The sequence below is a fragment of the Chlorocebus sabaeus genome, chromosome 9 (assembly GCF_047675955.1).
Source record: "Chlorocebus sabaeus isolate Y175 chromosome 9, mChlSab1.0.hap1, whole genome shotgun sequence".
Classification (NCBI taxonomy): domain Eukaryota; kingdom Metazoa; phylum Chordata; class Mammalia; order Primates; family Cercopithecidae; genus Chlorocebus; species Chlorocebus sabaeus.
Window position 1 is genome coordinate 1,199,242 of NC_132912.1, and position 16,858 is coordinate 1,216,099.

A 16,858-nucleotide genomic window follows, 5' to 3' on the forward strand; every position below is an offset into this window, starting at 1 on the left:
TCCAACAGCAGTTGGAAGAAAGGCTCTCAGCTTCCCTTTGGTCTCCGTTAGAAATTGATACTTACTGTATTTTGGGCCAAGTAGTCAGATTATTTTATTAGAATGGCTTCTTATAAAAGGGCATATAAGTTTCCCTAAATTAAAAATGTCTACTTTATGTACGTCTCAAATGTCTTTAATTGTTTTAAACAATATACTATAGACATATCTTGAAATTTATCATCTAAAAATAGGATTTCATCAAAATACTCTAACTATTCTGGGCATTGATATCCTCTGTATTTACTGTTTATGGCTCTCCAGATGTGGTAAACACTATATCAAAAAAAAGCATGTGACTTTGTTGATAAGAAAAGCTCCCTGTGAAAACAAAATGAGGTGGAGAAATATGAGCTGTGTGTTTCTTTGAAAAGTGGAGAAATAGGAGCTGTGTGTTTCTTTGACAAGGAACCCAGCTTGACATTTCTGAGGAACAGGACTCATCACAAAGTCAGCATGGTGTGATAGATATATACAGATGTAAAGAGAATCGCAGGAATGGAAAGGAAACAATAGCTATCGACCCGCACATCCTTTCCTCGGCAAAAACAAAACCAACGGAAACCTTAACTCCATCCATCCCTTGACATCACACACGGCTGCGAAACCGGGGCTGGAGGTGGACGGCAGAGCATGCCTGGCTGCTCAGCTGTTCCCTGCCGCTCAGTCCTGCAAAATTCCGGAAACAACCAGACACTGACTTTTTGACTAAGAACCAGGCAGGAAACCACATTGCTGATCTTCCCGATGGGAAAGCAGTGTGTGTTTTGGAGGCAGATAAAGGTGGCGTTGGTTTTATGAGGACTTTTGTAGGGGGCCTAAGCAGGCATGAGTATAGACCACAGAAAATCTGAAGCAAGGGGCTTGGTGGTGTCAGGTGGCGGGAAGTGTGGGGGAGCCAGGCTGTGATTTTGAAGTGGACTCGGAGGGGCCGGCCTGACTTCATCAGCCCCCATTGTGTTGTGCCCAGCGTATTTTCAGGGTGACAGAAATTGACCCGTCCCCTACTTGTGTCTTGCACCCTCACTTGGAGGGGGGTGCGTGGCCACTCCTAAGACCAATTCAGCGGTCAAAATTGCAGGGCAGGGCAGACCTGGCCTAAGAGTGGTGCTGGGATGTTCTGACCTGGACCCAAGAGCAAAATCCTCAGGCGTCAACACCAGCCCTTCTATCTCTGCAGAGGTGGCACAGCCCCTCCAGGCCCATCTGGGGCTGTGGGAATCCTGGGACCTGGCCCCTCCAGGCACACCTGTGGCTGTGGGATTCCTGGGACCTGGGTCTTCCAGGCACACCTGGGGCTGTAGGAATCCTGGGACCCATCTTTTCCAGAAACTCTCGGGGCTATGGGAATCCTGGGACCTGGCCCCTCCAAGCATAGCTGCGGCTGTGGGGATCCTGGGACCGGGGTCTTCCAGGCTCTCCTGGGGCTGTGGAATCCTAGGACCTGGCCCCTCCTGGCTGGGTCAGGCCCTGCCAGTTGGGAGCAACCTGTGTGTGGCGTGATCTGGTGTGGCATGCCTCCCGCATGTGGGGTCACCCCTGACTGCCTCGACTTCCTTCTCCTTTCACTACCCAGGGCCTGGGACCCTCCTCTCCTTACAAGGGGTCCCCACTGCAGCCCACATCGCCTCTGACAGATCCCTCCATGGAAAAGCTCCAGCACCTCAAACTCACTTCTGGCTGCTTTGGAAACTCTTCTCTCGCTCTCAACCTTCTCTGAAGAGCTTTAGTCTCTCCTTCCATGGAGTCTCCTGTGGACTTAATAAACGAATCCACACACTTGTACTAGTGGGTAGCGTGGAATTAATGTGTGGCTTTCTCCGATGTAGATGTCGATATTTCAGTACAGTCTGAGTTGTTTCTGGAAGGTCAGTGCCTGAGACAACACGAATCCCAACCCCACAGGTGCGGCTTCATGGTGCTGGTCACTGGGTGGCCGAGCACTTTCCGAGTCCCGTGAATTAGACCCTGCGTCTTCCCTCTAATGGTGAAGTCTGCTTACAATGCAGGCCCCCTCGCTGCAGAAACAGTGTGATTTGGAGCCCACTGGGGGAAAGCATCATACGCTTCTCTAGCCAACATCTCAGATGAAGGTGATTTGAGGCCTGGGTCGGAGACTTTAGCCAGGAGCTGGCCATGCTCCCACACGTTCAGGGGAGTGCTCGCTTCTGATGGCTGCGAACGTCTGAGTCTCCCATCGCCTCTTGACTCTCTCAGTTCTCTAAGCTTCATCTTAGGGACATCAGGTTACCAGAACTTAATAGAAACTGGTCGTTTGAGCTTAGCTTTTGCACTGAATTAAGATTTCATTTATTTTTGCGATTTTTATGAAAGATAAATATGAGTCCTTTATTTGAAAAAATGTTCTCATATCTTTTGAAACTTTATCTTGAAGTTGCCTACTCCAGTGCCTGTTTTCTTTTCTAAAAAACTCGACTGATAAATTTGGCCTTATTTTAAATCCCAGGAAAAGTTTCTATTTCCATACTAATATCCCTACTTCTTATTATCTTGTAACAAATAGCTACAACTCAGTTTCATTTCTGCCTTCTCATTATGATAACTGTAATTTATAGCACTCGACTATGTACAGCACGATGTTATTCTTGCACTTTCTGGGGTGGTCAGCTGGGATTATTTCCAGGAAGCCCACACTCCAGAGGTGGACACCAGCATCCAGAGGTGGACGCCAGCATCCGGAGGTGGACGCCAGCATCCGGAGGTGGACGCCACCATTTGGAGGTGGACGCCACCATCCGGAGATGGACACCAGCATCCGGAGGTGGACGCCAGCATCCGGAGGTGGACGCCACCATTCAGAGGTGGACACGACCGTGCTTTGCCGTCTGCCATCACCGTCATGAATTTCAGAGATGGATTTTTTAAATTGGAGAAATGAGAGACTGGCTACCTAGCATGATGAATGTTAGAAATGAGTTATCGGTGGTGAGATGGACAGCAACTCGAGGCACATGGATTACGTAAAGATACTTGGAAAAGAGCCTGACCCCTGTATGAATACAGCGCCTCGGTTCTCAGGGATGACGCCGTGGGCTAAAGCCCCTGTGTCCCATCTCCACTGTGAGCTGAAGGTCTCTGGTGTTGGAAGCCTGCTCTGAGGGTCACAGAATCCTGCCTCTTACATTGTTTGACAGCTGAACTTTTTTGGGGTCTTGTCCTGCAAGCTGTTGATTGGAGAATCTGAAAGAGCAGAGAGCTGGTAGCCTCTCAAGCTGAAAGTAAAGGTTGTTTTGAATTTTATTTTATGCTTGCTTTCTAATGAAAATTTAGTTAAAAAGTCAGACTTTGATCAAAGACTTCATCTCCTTATTACCTAGTAGGGAGGTTATAGGGTGGTAGCTAACCCTTACACAACCTTACAGACCTCAGTGGCTCTCAGTATCGGCCACAATAAACCAAACATGGTGATGGACTGAACAGGCGTGGGTGGCTTTGCAGCGTGCGTGGGCTGGGTGTTTCCAGGCTCCCCACCTCTGCAGCAGGCGTGGGCCGGGTGTTTCTAGGCTCCCCACCTCTGCAGCGCGCCTGGGCCGGGTGTTTCCAGGCTCCCCACCTCTACAGCGCAAGTGGGACAGGTGTTTCCAGGCTCCCCACATCGCAGGTCTTAACTCTGCCTCACCCGGGCTTTGGGACCTCTTCCTTCACTTTGCGGGAATGGCTTTTGTTTCTCTGGTTCTGTTTTAGGTGTTTGGTAATGTCGTGCATCTTAAATATTTTTTGAAAGGAGGTGAAGTATAAAAACCGAAATGAATAATGAAAATAATAGAGGATTCTTATTGGTTTCTCTGGGGCTGGGGTGGGCATGGCTTTTCTCTTGGCTTGTGGCTTATCTTCATGTGCCCCCTAAAGCTGTGCTTGTTAGACCCCAACATCGCCCAGAGGCGCACGCAGGGGTGGGGTGCAGGGACAGGGCCTGAGGCTCACTCCTGCCTGGCGATGCGTCGGTACCTCCTTCCAAGGCCGCAGCTAAGCCCCCTTGCCTGGATGGAGCCCCTCCCTCGGACGCCACAGGAAGCGTTGGGCTGACTCAACAGCACGTGTGCCCCTGGGTGTGGGAACATGGTTCTGGGGCCAGCGATCTGGGAAGAGGCATGTTCTGAATTCCAGTCTGGTTGCTTGTCCAAACATTGCACACTCGCGTGTTTCTGGAACACCAAAGGAAAACGAATGCAGGGAACCGGCCAACCCGCTGCGTCGCCCCCCAGACACGGCCCAGTCCCTCCAACGTCCCGCTCAGCTCCAGCAGCCAGGAGCCCGCAGCCTAGAGAGTCAGTAGAAACTGCTGCTGCTCTGGCGGTTTCCTCACCCAGGTGCCCAGGCCAGCCTTCTGAAAGGCCTTGAACAGCTGCTGTTTCACAGACTGGTAGGTGTGCGCCCCCAGCTTGGCCTCACAGTACATGGAGGGCGTGTCTCCGGGGCTGGGTGTCCGTGTGCTCAGCTGTGGACAAGAAGGAGAAAGAGCCAATCAGACACCAGCAGAAAAGGAGCTTCTGCCAGGTGAGTTTTACACACCAGGCATCAGCTCTCGGCCTTGGCCTTTTGCCTTTCTTTCTCCCACCATTACAGAGAGCAACCGTGACCAGGTCCTCCCGCTATTCCACAGGAAACCCAGTCATCGAGGAAACCCGCTTCATCCGAGGTCTGAACGATCAGTGAGCGGGTAAACTTGACTGCGATTAAAAGTATGAACACTGTGCAGGGGCTCCAGGCGGGGTGGGGGACGGAGGGGGACGGTGGGAGCTAAAACCGCGTCACAGTGGGCAGGGAGCAGGCTGGTGAGAGTCACTCTGTTGGCCGAGCAGGAGGATGATGGAGCTGGGGCGATTCCTCTGTTAGCTTTCTGAGGTGTGCCAGGCAAAGCTTAGCAGCAACACAAGACAGGGATCAAATGCAGCTCTGATCCCCCCACCACAGGGCAGGGAGGCCAGGAGGGAGGACGGGGCTGTGGGGATCTCCGAATCCCACAGCGGGTCTTCCAGGGAGGCACTTATGGGGGGGTCACCTCGAGCACGTGCAAGGGGAGAGGGCCCTTTTGTTCAGCAGGACGGCATGGATGCTTCCCTGACCTTCCCAGTCTCCAGGAGAAGGGAGACCCGGGCAGTGCCACTGAGCGGACAGGACAGAGACTGAGAGCTGCAGGATGCTGGGTGTCTTGGCCAAGCTCAGAACTAATATGTGCAATTCTGAGTGTCCTCTAAGCTGGCGAAAACGTTTGTTTTAGGCGTCAGTATGCCTACCCTGCTCTACCAGTTGACAAATCAACAACACTATTATTCCGGCTTGGAGTCATTGCTTGGATTAAAAAGTACGGAAAAATGAGCGAGGCATTTTTTATGTGTTGGCTGGTTTTTCTGTTATTTGTTGTTTTTGGTCACAGTCTATGCTGGAAACGCATACGAATGTGGATTTTGATTTAAAATCCAGAACTGTTGCCGTTATCCCTGCCTGTGAAGGAGAAAGCTTGCTCCTAATCGCTGATGTCGTGGAAATGCTTGGGCTTTGGGGTTGGGGAGAAATTCTAACCCTGAGATTCATTTCCTGTGAAATTTTGGGGAAATTATACAATTTTTCTGAGTGTCGGTTTCCTGATATCTAAACCGGGAATAGTGTCGACTTCAAAAGTCCCCAGGAGCAGCTCCTGTGACACCCGGAGTGAAGCAGGCGGGGCGTGCCCGGTGACGTCACGGGTTCAGCAATGAGCTCGTTTCCTGCTTCCGCAGCTCCAGGCTGGTCTGGGGGCGGTGCCTGGGGCCGTCCGGGGGCGGTGCCTGGGGCAGTTCGGGGGCGGTGCCTGGGGCCGTCCGGGGGCGGTGCCTGGGGCCGTTCGGGGGCGGTGCCTGAGGCCGTCCGGGGGCGGTGCCTGGGGCAGCGGGGTCTCTAGCCTACGGGGAAACGCTGCTGGCCTGGACAGCTGGGAAAAGGACATGTGAGGGGCGCTGGGTTTTGTGTCCTGCCTCTCCCTCCCTGCAGACCAAGTGGTGGCCTCTCCCGGGGGCTCGCTCAGGGCTGGAGCCAGGGTCTGGCTGGGCCCGTTTCCCTCCAAGGATGGGTGTGACCTACCCTGCCATACAGCCGCGCCCACCGTGCAGACAGCACGTGCTTGCAGAGCCGGGAGGGGCCCCCGCAGCTCCTCCGCCCGGTGGTGGTGTTGATAATCTCCAGGTCCGCGCTGCCCACGACCCAGTTCACGCTGAAGGGGGGCGACTTCCCCGGCTGGCGCGCCTCGGCGTCACTCACGCCTGTCAGGGGAGATGGGGAAAGGCGGCGTTAATATTCCTGGCCCCACACGGGGCTCCCCCGAGGGCAGCTCCCGGGAAACGGAGCCTGTGTGTGAGCGGGAGGAGATATTCCCACGCACACGGTCCTCCCTTTTCATCCTCAGGACCGGCCAGTTCACGTGTCACCCGCAGGGTGGAGGCTGCAAATCGGGCAGGACCGTGGTGGCCGCCTCAGGTCCACGGCGTTGCTGCGCCTGCGTCAACCTTCTAATCGAAAAGATTTTAATAGTCTGGCGATAATAAAGCTCGTCCAGACTCCCTCCCTTTCTATAAATATTCGTGGAGTGAATGAATGAGCAGAGCCACGTGGAAGTGATCTGAGATTGTGTTTATCGGGCACCTCTGTAGGCCCAGCTCTGCTGGAGGCTAAACACTGGGGTTCCTAAGCAGCAGGCAGCTCCCTGGCACCCTTGGGCTTACAGTTTAGCTGATGAGAAAAACAAAACAAACAACAATAAACACAAGACAGAAACGAGTGTAGGATCAGTTGATCTGCAATGTGATAGAGTGTTTGAGACTCAGTGCAAAGTGGAAATATGGGGCCTTTTGTTTGAAGGTTAGGAAGAATTTCGAGAGGACAGTGGAGCATTAAACCATGCGCGGGTTTGTCTGAGCTCAGGTGCCTGTGTGAGCTGCAGGGCTGCACGCCTACAATGCTGGTCCTGTCCAGAGAGAGCCAGCGTCTTCAGGGAAGTCCTGGTTTCAAATGTGTTGCCCCCTGTGTGCTTGGACTTTTAACCTGGACCACACAGTCCTTGCAGCCCGGCTCACCCTGCAGAGGGGTGTTGAGGAGGTCTCCACTCTGGGGTGGCAGCTGCTTTGCAGCTGGGGGTGGGGCACTTTCTGGCTTCCAACTGTGGCCCCAGCCCTAACTCCTTGAGGTGCTCCTGTGCTGATTAGGGCTTCTGGAGATGCTGCCATGAGATGTCTGGAAACCCCAGGGGGCACCTACCGAGACCCTGCCCTGTGACGGCCTGAGGATTCCAACACATGAGATTCAGGTGCAGCTGAGCCCCCACCTCCCCAGTTCATTGTCTCTTTCAGTCCCTTCTGAAGGCTGCATTTGGCAATGTGACCCTCGGGGTGGGGAAGGCATCAGAGGAATACAGGCTGCGGGAGGCCAGAGGCAGCGCCCCAGAGTCATAGTCCGATGCTTCCCATGCCCAGGGCTTCCTCATGGCCCCAGCATGGTAGACGTGGCCCTCAGACATCCATGGGCAGTGCGGGGAGGCACGTGCTGTTTGGCCCTGTCTCTGCTCGGAGTCTCATAGGAAGACGTGTGGTCCACACAAAAGTGAGTCGGCAGGGAGTCCAGGCTCCCGCTCACAGCAGTGGCGTTGAGAGTCTTGGTTTATAACCCAGGATCCCTTGCTCCATTCATTCCTCTTGAATCTCCCACCTCCCGTGGCACCTGCAGGACCTCCTACCCGATGCGTTCCCCAAGCCCAGCTGGCCGGGCATCTCCTTCTCATTCATGTTTCCTCGCAGGTCAGCTCTGCCTCTCCAGCCCTGCCTGCCTTCCTGGCCTGCTGTCCTGCGGTGCTCGGAGGGGAGCGGGGCCCCTGAGCTCTCGGGGGCCCATCATGCATCACGAAAGACAGCAGTGCCTACAGAGAAGAACTTGGCATCTTGGCCAGGGTATTGCATCCAGGCCACCCAAGTGCCTGCTCAGGTCCCCGGAAAGCTATTGGTAGAGAGGCCCAGGTGTCAGGATTGGTCTGAGAGCAAAGACCTGGTGGGCTGAGCATGGTGCGAGTGGGTTCCGGCCGTAGCAGACTCCCGGGAGGAAGCTGTCCCCATGTCATGTGGCAGCACAGCTCACAACACCTTCCTGGAACCTGGCTTCATTTAAATTCAGGGGAAGACCCATTCACTACGGAGCTGCACAGCCACAGACCCCAGATCCTCTGCTGCTCTCAGCTTCATCCACAAACCTGAGCTCTGTGGACAGACCGAGCAGATGTCCCACCCCACCCACCTCAAAAGTGACCTGGTGAGCCTGCCGGCCTCGGATGGGCAGTGTGGGACACCAAGTGAATCCCGTTCATGTCAGCTCTTCCTTTTTCCTTCAAGTGATCCATGGTGGCAGCTGCCACCGAGAGCCAGGAGGGACAATCTGGCCTGTTGGCCGCTGTGGCCGTCCTACTGGGCAGGGGCCGCCTGGGCAGGAGGAGCCAGCCGCCAAGGTCAGGGATGACCAGGAACTGGGAGAGGCAGTCACTGCCCTGATCTGCGTGCGCTGGGTGGCCTCCCCTCCCCCTCCTGCTCCCATCACCAGGCGGCCTCCCTTCCCCCTCCCACTCGCATCACCAGGTGGCCTCCCCGCCTTCTCCTGCTCCCATCCTCTGGTCTCCATGACTGTCAGGATCAACCACTGAGGCGCTGAGCTGCAGTCTGAACTCAGAGGAAAGCCTTGGGAGCCTGAGGTCTACACAGGACCTCCTGGTTCCTTGTCAGGACACCCTGGCTCTGGTCTGGGCCCATCTCCCTTCTCTTTGTGGAGGACAGCGGGGGCAAATTGTTGCTGGCCCTTGGCTGGCTGCCGTCTGACGGGGCTTCCTCCCAACACTCCCGTCTGCCAGCCATGATGAGGTCCGAACACTTCCGGGAAGGCAACTGTGAGGACGTGGGTGTGAACCCAGCATGTGCACTGCTCCACATGCGGTGGGTGGAAGGAAGGAGCTGGCAGGTGGGCCACGGGGTCCAACCTTGCACGGGGGCTTCTCCTTGCCAGGGTATGGTCCCATGTGTCCAAGTGCGCACAGGGAGGACGGCACCTGCTGTAAATAACAGCTCACCTGTGACGACGAAAATCACACTGCAAATCATCCAGTTCTAACTACAACAGCCCCACAGACTACTATTTAACATAGAAAGTGTTGTAAACCCAGGAGCAATCTTCAATATCCGAGCCTGTCCCTGACCCCAGAGGTGGAAAATGCACCCCAGGGGCCTCTCCCACTGGCCAGGAACCAGGTGGCTGGAGTTCCAGGCAGTTTGAGTCCTGTGACCCAGGTCATCCTCCACTTACCGCTCTGTGACAGGTGACTTCTCTGCTTCACGAGGTGATGTGAAGTTCAAATCAAGCAAACAGGAGCCCGTTTGGAGCACCCAGGCTAGGAATGCTGTTGTCTTCATTGGAAGGAGGATTTGAAGGCCAACTGCAGTTTGTTTCCTGCTCTCCAAGTCACACAGAGCAACAATGTTTCTAGTTAGATCACAGGGAACGTTTCCAACTTAGTTACAATCACCTAATTGTGTCCAGGGAGTGGAGGAACCCACCGACAAGCGAAGGTCAGAGTTCCTTTCTTTTTTGAGACGGAGTCTCGCTCTGTCGCCCAGGCTGGAGTGCAGTGGCGCAATCTCGGCTCACTGCAAGCTCCGCCTCCCGGGTTCACGCCATTCTCCTACCTCAGCCTCCCCAGTAGCTGGGACTACAGGCGCCCGCCACTGCGCCCGGCTAATTTTTTTATATTTTTTTTAGTAGAGACGGGGTTTCACCGGCAAACACGTTCTGTTCCCTTTATTTGTCCTCTGTGGGGGACAGGGCAGCGTGCTTACGCTTTGAGCTTCTAGGGAAGGGTCCGCTCCCCTCTGTGTTCTGCCAGCAAGAGAAAAACTTCCCAAGGCAGCCTAGAAGAATAGCAGTCCTTTTTTCTTCTACCTTCTTGTCTTTTTTTTTTTTTTAAATAAACGTTCCATGGGGAGATAGTGTTGGGATGTTTTCCTGAATATTCACACCGACAGTCATTTCTGACTTCGCTGTAACTAACATCTGCAGCTGATCACGCCCACGGAGCGGGAACCATGGCCCAGATCCCTGAGTCTCATGTACAAAGAGACACGGATGCTCATGTCAGTCTCACCATTAGGTTTTGCCGTTAATGACTCTCTCCGTGGGACAGATCCCTCATGGTGAGGGGAAGTGCAGTCAGGAGCGGCCTGCTTGCTCTGAGGAGCCCGGAGTTTCCTTCTCCAGTGCGGCCAGCAGCCAGGCCCTCTTCCCACGCCGGGGCCAGCCCTCCCGCAGCAGGTGTCCAGGCTCCAGGAAGGCCGTCTCTTCCTCGCCGACATGGAGGGGCCGTGGCCTCGTGTGCTTTCACTCTTTTTCCATTTCCCTGCGGCCCGAATCACACTCATGGAGGTAACTCCCCGTCCTGGGATGTCTCCTGAGGACACTCCAGCATTGGGACATCAGGTCACCCCAGGCTCTTCCTTTCTTTGTTTTATTTATTTGGACCCAGGGGAGCCCGTTGGTTTCTCAGGAGGCTTCTGCTCATACGTGAATGATCCCACTCACGCGTCACTGATTTTATAATTTTCCACCAATTTCCAGGTGCTTCACGAAGATGCGCAGAATCTTCTGGGAGCCGGTGCAGTTGCTCGCACACGGCGTTCCTGTTGAGCACCTTCCTGGCCATGGAGAAGTGGGTTTCGCGAGGGTTGAAGGGTGTTAGGGCTAAATTTTAACTCAGGCTGATTGCATTGCTAGCAGTAGTTGTAGACAGAACCAGACAAGGTGAAGACACATGTGCTCAGGCCTAGAAACGAAAGCCTGGCTTGTGTTTAATTTTAACTCCTAGGGCTGGAAATGTGAAAATGTGTTAACTCCTGGCTCATTCCTCTTGAAGTGGGCATCGGCTGATTTAAGATGGAACTCGAGTCCCAAGGACAGAGGGCGTCTGCAGCTGCAGGGGCACCTGCTCAGGCCTGTCCCACCCTGTCCCTCGAGATAACACAGCAGCACATACCTAGTGACCCAGTCCACCCAGAACACGTGGCACTACCTCCTTTCTCCAGCAGCGAAAGGTGCGAAGAGACCTGCGGCGATCGCGGGACGGAGACTGTGCCATCTGAACTGAGAAAACCTGAGCATCAGGCCAGCTGAGCTCCGACGAGAAACGCGTCCTCCCGAGAAATCACACGCAGAAACCTCAGTGCTGTGGACAAACACGTACACGCTTGCACGGGGCTCCCGTGCTTCTCACTCTGCAGGCTGCCCTGTGAGACCAACATTCCTGTGAACCTCTGGCATCCAGAAGCTCAGACAAATCCACACTAACCCCATGGAATGCTGGGCACCTCCTGCCTTCGGTGAATGGCCACACTGGAACAGTACTGTCTGTTCTAATGAGGTTTCCACATGCATGGAGCGTTGTACTTTTGTAGGCTGTATTTGCTTTAGGTGGTTGCTGTAACACATTGCTACACATGTGGTGGTTTAAAAGAGCAGAAATCTGTCCTCTCATAGCTCTGGAGGCCAGAAGTCTGAAGGTGCAGGCAGGGCTGTACCCCCTCCAGAGGCTCTGGGGAGACCCTCCTTGACTCTCCCAGCCTCTGGTCAATCCCGGGCTCCCTGGCTTGTGGCGGCTTCGCTCCCGTCTCTCCCTGCATCTTCACCGGCTTCTCTGCATGTGCCATATCTCCTCCGCCTCCCTCTTCTAAGGACAGAGGTGGCTGCAGGCAGGACCCGCTGAGATAATTCAGATCATCTTCCGTCTCACGATCCTTAGTTTACTCACCTCTGTAAAGACCCCTTTTTTCAGATAAAAGGTAATTTACAGGTTCAGGGATTCGAACTTGGCATCGGTGGGGCCATTGTCCAGCCCACTGGGAGTGAACCTCGGGACTGGTCTAAGGACGGAGTGAGCAGCGCTCTTCGCGGAGGAGGGACAGCCCCACATTCTGGGCCCCACACTTCGCAGAACAGGGGGGTTTGCAGGTGGCAGCTCGTGGGCTGCTTCTTCCCGCACCTGCTTCTTTTCCTCTGTGCCTTCTGCGTGTGATGAGGACCGGTGGGGCTCATGGTCCGGGATGGTGGGGAGCCTGCAGCTGCCCAGAGAGCAGTTCTGTGCCACCGGCTGGGTGTGCAGAGTGACCTGGAGATGCATGGGGCACCCGGCACGTGCACCTGCTGAGTGAGGGTGGCCTCTGTTGGGTAGGACCTTGGATTTGAAAATTTGTGTAGGAAGCCCAAGGAAGGGTGAGGGAAAAAAAGGTGTCCCTGAAACACTTTGTAGCCTGGTGGTGAGCAGGGTGGGGCCCACATTTTCTTTAGTAATTGCGCCCGAGCAGCCTTGGGAATAACGCCCTCGCTACCTGAGCAGCTTCTCCCTGAGCCGTCTGTCAGGGAACCACGCTCACAGACGCTTGTTAAACTTGGTATGTAACTGAGGGATGTGTTGGCATTTATTAATTTGTGAATATACCATGCAGCATATGGGCCATTCATCTTTGATAACATTTTTAAGGGAGCTGTCGTATTTCAGAGCAGATCTGTATGGGAATAAGCTGGTCTCCCGGAGCCTTTGGCACGAATATTCTGCCAGGCTGTCTGGTATGCAGAGATTGACTCGATGGGACTGTGTGACCTTTTCGCTAAATGCACACAGTCGTGTTAGCTGTGGGCTGTGGCAGCAGAGGAAAGCTGGACTCACTTCTGTGACGTACTAGCACTGTGGCCTCTGACAAGTTAATTAACCACTCCTACCAGCGCCCTTCAGCTACCACCGTGATCACCACGACCACTCCCGTTACGTCACCATCACTAGGACTGGGGGGGGGTGAATCCACAATTCATGTATGAAAGTGAGTTTTACTGTGGCTCGCGGAGCTATAAAAAGATACCTGACTTGAAGAAAATCCTTATTTACCTTTTAAAAAAGGCATTTTGTAAGCGAGGCATTACAGCATTTCTTTAAATAGCGAGCCAACTGTATTTACAATGTAACTCACTTTCCCAAAATTAATTTTACACAAGACATTTCAGGAGTATAATTTTTACATGCAGTGAGGCAAGTGTGTGTCACTGGGTAGCACTGCATTTAATTTTGCAGAGTGAACGGAACAGCACGTCATCTGGGCATGCACAGATTCGTAAAGCTAAAGGAATCACAGGGATCTCCTGAGTTTTCTATATGGCCAGGCATGCTGTGGGGTCTCTCTCTCTCTCACGCACACCCACATGCCTTTAATGGAAGTAGAGATGGTACATTTAATGTGAACTTACGGATTTGGGGTAACTAACTTCTAAGGCTGTATTAATGCCGTTTTATTCATTATCATTGATATGGACATCTTTATAATTGCCAGTAATTTTACAGCTGCTGTCTTGCTTTGATACAGTGCATTCTGTAAGAAACATAAAATGTACTATGGAGGCTGGAGATGGTGAGGTTAACTGAGGATGGACAGCTGGTTCTTTTTGCTGTGAGATAGTCCTAAAAAATTCTGTGGGTTCGGCCCGGCACGGTGGCTCACGCCTGTAATCCCAGCACTTTGGGAAGCTGAGGCGGGCGGATCACGAGGTCAGGAGATCGAGACCGTCCTGGCTAACACGGTGAAACCCCATCTCTACTAAAAATACAAAAAACTAGCTGGGCGCGGTGGCGGCGCCTGTAGTCCCAGCTACTCGGGAGGCTGAGGCAGGAGAATGGCGTGAACCCGGGAGGCGGAGCTTGCAGGAGCCGAGATCGCGCCCCTGCACTCCAGCCTGGGTGACAGAGCGAGACTCTGTCTCAAAAAAAAAAAAAAAAAAAAAAAAAATCCTGTGAGTTCCTGCAAGCCAGAAGGGAATACGAATGTTGAAAACACAGAGACCATGGCGGCTTTTCCTCGCCTTCCCTCACGTGACTGGTTTGAGACGGAGGTGCTGAGAGGGTGGAAGGCAGGCTCTGCAGGGCGTGGGACGGGCCACGCTGGCTGCACTGTCTGTGAATGTCCCGGGTGCGAGTTCTGCTGGGACGGCCGTGATGTCCAGGGATGCCGAGGCCCGGGCAGTGTCCTCTCAGGAGGGTTTGTGCCTCCACTGATCTCCAGGAACTTTATGCCTAAGAGACAGCCGAGGAGTTGCCAGGATGGACGACTGCTCGGGTTCCCCGAGTTTAAAGCACAGAGGCTCACAGGAGGCTTCATGTGAAATTTCCATGGCAGAGGAAAAAATCTGCATTTTTCATTTTTCAACCTGATAATGGCATGACTTGGCTTCTGTAAGGCTTGCTATTATTTCAAAAGATACGGGACAAATGGACTTTGGGGAAATAGGGTCTTTTGTTGTTTCAAATTATATATTTTTCTGCCCTAGTACTCAAAATGTAGTAATATGCCAGGTTTCAAGCTGGATAAAAGTGTGGCTGGTTTTCATTGCTTTTCAGTCCGCATTACCCATCTGAGATCGTTTTTCTTAAGCCCAAATAACACATTGAGTGTTTCCTGTAGAGTGAGCCCATCGGAGTTACACTCTCTCAGTGTTTCCCTGCAAACGCTGTCTCACCTTTGTTTTTGAAGGATACTTTTTCTTGATATCAGATTGTAAGTTGAGATTGTTTTTCTATCGGCATTTTAAAGATGCCATTTCATTGTTTTTTTGTCTTCTGAGAATCAGTTTTCAGTCTGATTTAGCTCCTTCGAAGTGAATTTGTCTTTCATTTCCTGACTGCTTTTAAGATTTTTTTCAGCAGTTTAACCACTGAGATGAGAATTAAAAAACAAATTCTTGGAGTATAATGTGCTTTTCAAACCTGCGCTTGGATGCTTTTTGTTTGTCTTGGAGAATTCTTAGTTACAACCTCTTTAAATATCTCTGCTGTTTCCTTACTTTTTCTTTCTTTTTCTGGAACTCTTAGTACATGCATTCAGACTCCTGCTCTCAGCTCTCTTTCGTACTTTCTGTGTGTGGTGGTTCATTTTATGTGTCCCCTTGGTTAGGCTAGAGCACCCAGCTAGATTAACTGTGAGATTAACCGGCAGTCCCAGATAATGCTGGGAAGGCATGTTCAATGCGATTAACGTTTAACTTGTTAGACTTCGAATAGAGCAGGTAACGCTCTGCAGCGTGGCTGGGCCTCATCCAATCTGCTGAAAGCCTGAAGAGCCAAGACTCAGGTTCTGTGAAGAAAAATAAATTCTGCCTCCACATGGTCTGTGGACTCTAGACGTGCCACTTCCATTCCTGCTGAAACTTCCAGCCTGCTGGCCTGCCCTGTACATTTTAGACTTGCCAGTCCACATGACTGCATGAGCCAATTCCTTAAAATAAATCTATCAATCTCTATCTATCTATCCTCTATCATCTATCTATCATCTATTATCTATCATCTATCATCTATCTATATCTATCATCTATCTATTATCTATCATCTACCATCTATCATCTATCTATCTATCTTCTATTCATCCATCCTTCATATATCCTTTCTGCCTTCTGTGCTGCATTCTGGATGTTTTCTTCGGAACTGTGCTCCCATTTATTAATTCTCTCTTGTGCTGTGTTTATGTGGTATTAAACCATCCTCTGTTTACTCTGTTAACCAAATTATTTTATTTTCTGTATTTCTGAAATTCCTATTTGGTTCTATTTTTTTCTGAGCTTTCTTCTCTCCCTCTAAGTGTTCCATCTTGCTTCAGAAAATGTCCTTTCTCCTACTGAGCGTGGTTATATTAGGGTCTGTGTCTGAAACTCAAACTGGAGTGTCTGTCCTGCTGCCTGTTGTTTCTTCTGGATTTGGGTTTTATCTCCTGTGTCTGCTTATTTTTGTGTGTGTGGCCATATTCTATTTACAATTTTTTTGTAGAGTTATTTTGAACTAATGAGTAATAGGACCATCTTAATTTAAATCAGGAGTGGAGATCATTTCAAGCTGTAAACACTGTAAGGGGCTGTTTGCCTTGAGCCCACCTTGGCCCTGGGAGGCAGGCCCACCTGCCCCCTTAGCCTGCCATGGCTGCTGAAGCACGTCTCAGCCCTTCAGCTTCCCAGGGACTCTTACCGGAAAATCTCACTTCCCATACCTGTCCTTCCCCAGGTCCTGGCCTGGCAACTCTTCCCTCTCCCGTTCGCTCTCTGGTGCCACAAAGGAGAATTGCAGGTGCCCTGCCAATGTCTCCCGCCGTCCTCGGTTTGCGGTGCAGCCCCCTGGGAGTGGCATTCTCCAGAATTTTACAGAATCTTCAGGGAACCATCGTTCTATATCTGTCAACGCCGGACACAGTTTTTTTTTTTTTTTTTAAGATAAGGGTCTTTAGTCTCTCGTTAAGTTTTGTGATTGGCAAACATTTCTCTCTCAGAATGGCAGAGCTTTGCATGCCTGGGTAGGAGAGCACATCTAGGCAGAGATGACGTTGAAAAGTTTTCATGCCAGAGAAACCTCAGAGTTTTGACTCCAGGGATGCGACTGTGAGCAATGAAGGATGTCCATGGAGAGGCTGATCCCAGTTCAGAAGAAGAGGGGTGGTACTCTTAGCCCGAGGCTTCTGAAGGAGGTATGGCTCACCGCAGCAGAGCGAGGCTTTCTAGCCCCCAAGCCAGCAAAGCACGGGGGGCGGGGGGCAGGGGGAGAGTCCAGCATCCTAAGATGCCGGCGGGGGCTAGGTGGCTTTTACCGTCCTAGTCTGCACTTTTCCCTTTAGCCCTGCGGCCACCTTCGTAACCCCACCGAAGCGAGGCCCACATGATTGTTTCAGGTCTGGGAACCAAACAGCAACCTGAAACCAGCTGGAATCTTCCCTTGGTGAGAAGGGAG

The 16,858-nt window shown here is 52.2% G+C and overlaps 1 protein-coding gene across 1 annotated transcript in view; it reads right to left on the bottom strand.

Moving 5' to 3' along the window:
• Nucleotides 1–872: 872 nt before the first annotated feature.
• ADARB2 (adenosine deaminase RNA specific B2 (inactive)) overlaps nt 873–16,858 on the bottom strand; it is a 520,351-nt gene continuing 504,365 nt past the window's right edge. Inside the window, exons 9-10 of the mRNA XM_008002108.3 lie at nt 6,121–6,299; nt 873–4,498 (exon numbers count right to left, since the gene is read on the bottom strand). Of these exons, the coding sequence (XP_008000299.1) occupies nt 4,322–4,498; nt 6,121–6,299 (356 nt within the window). The 3' untranslated portion in view covers nt 873–4,321. The remainder of the gene's footprint in view (nt 4,499–6,120; nt 6,300–16,858) is intronic.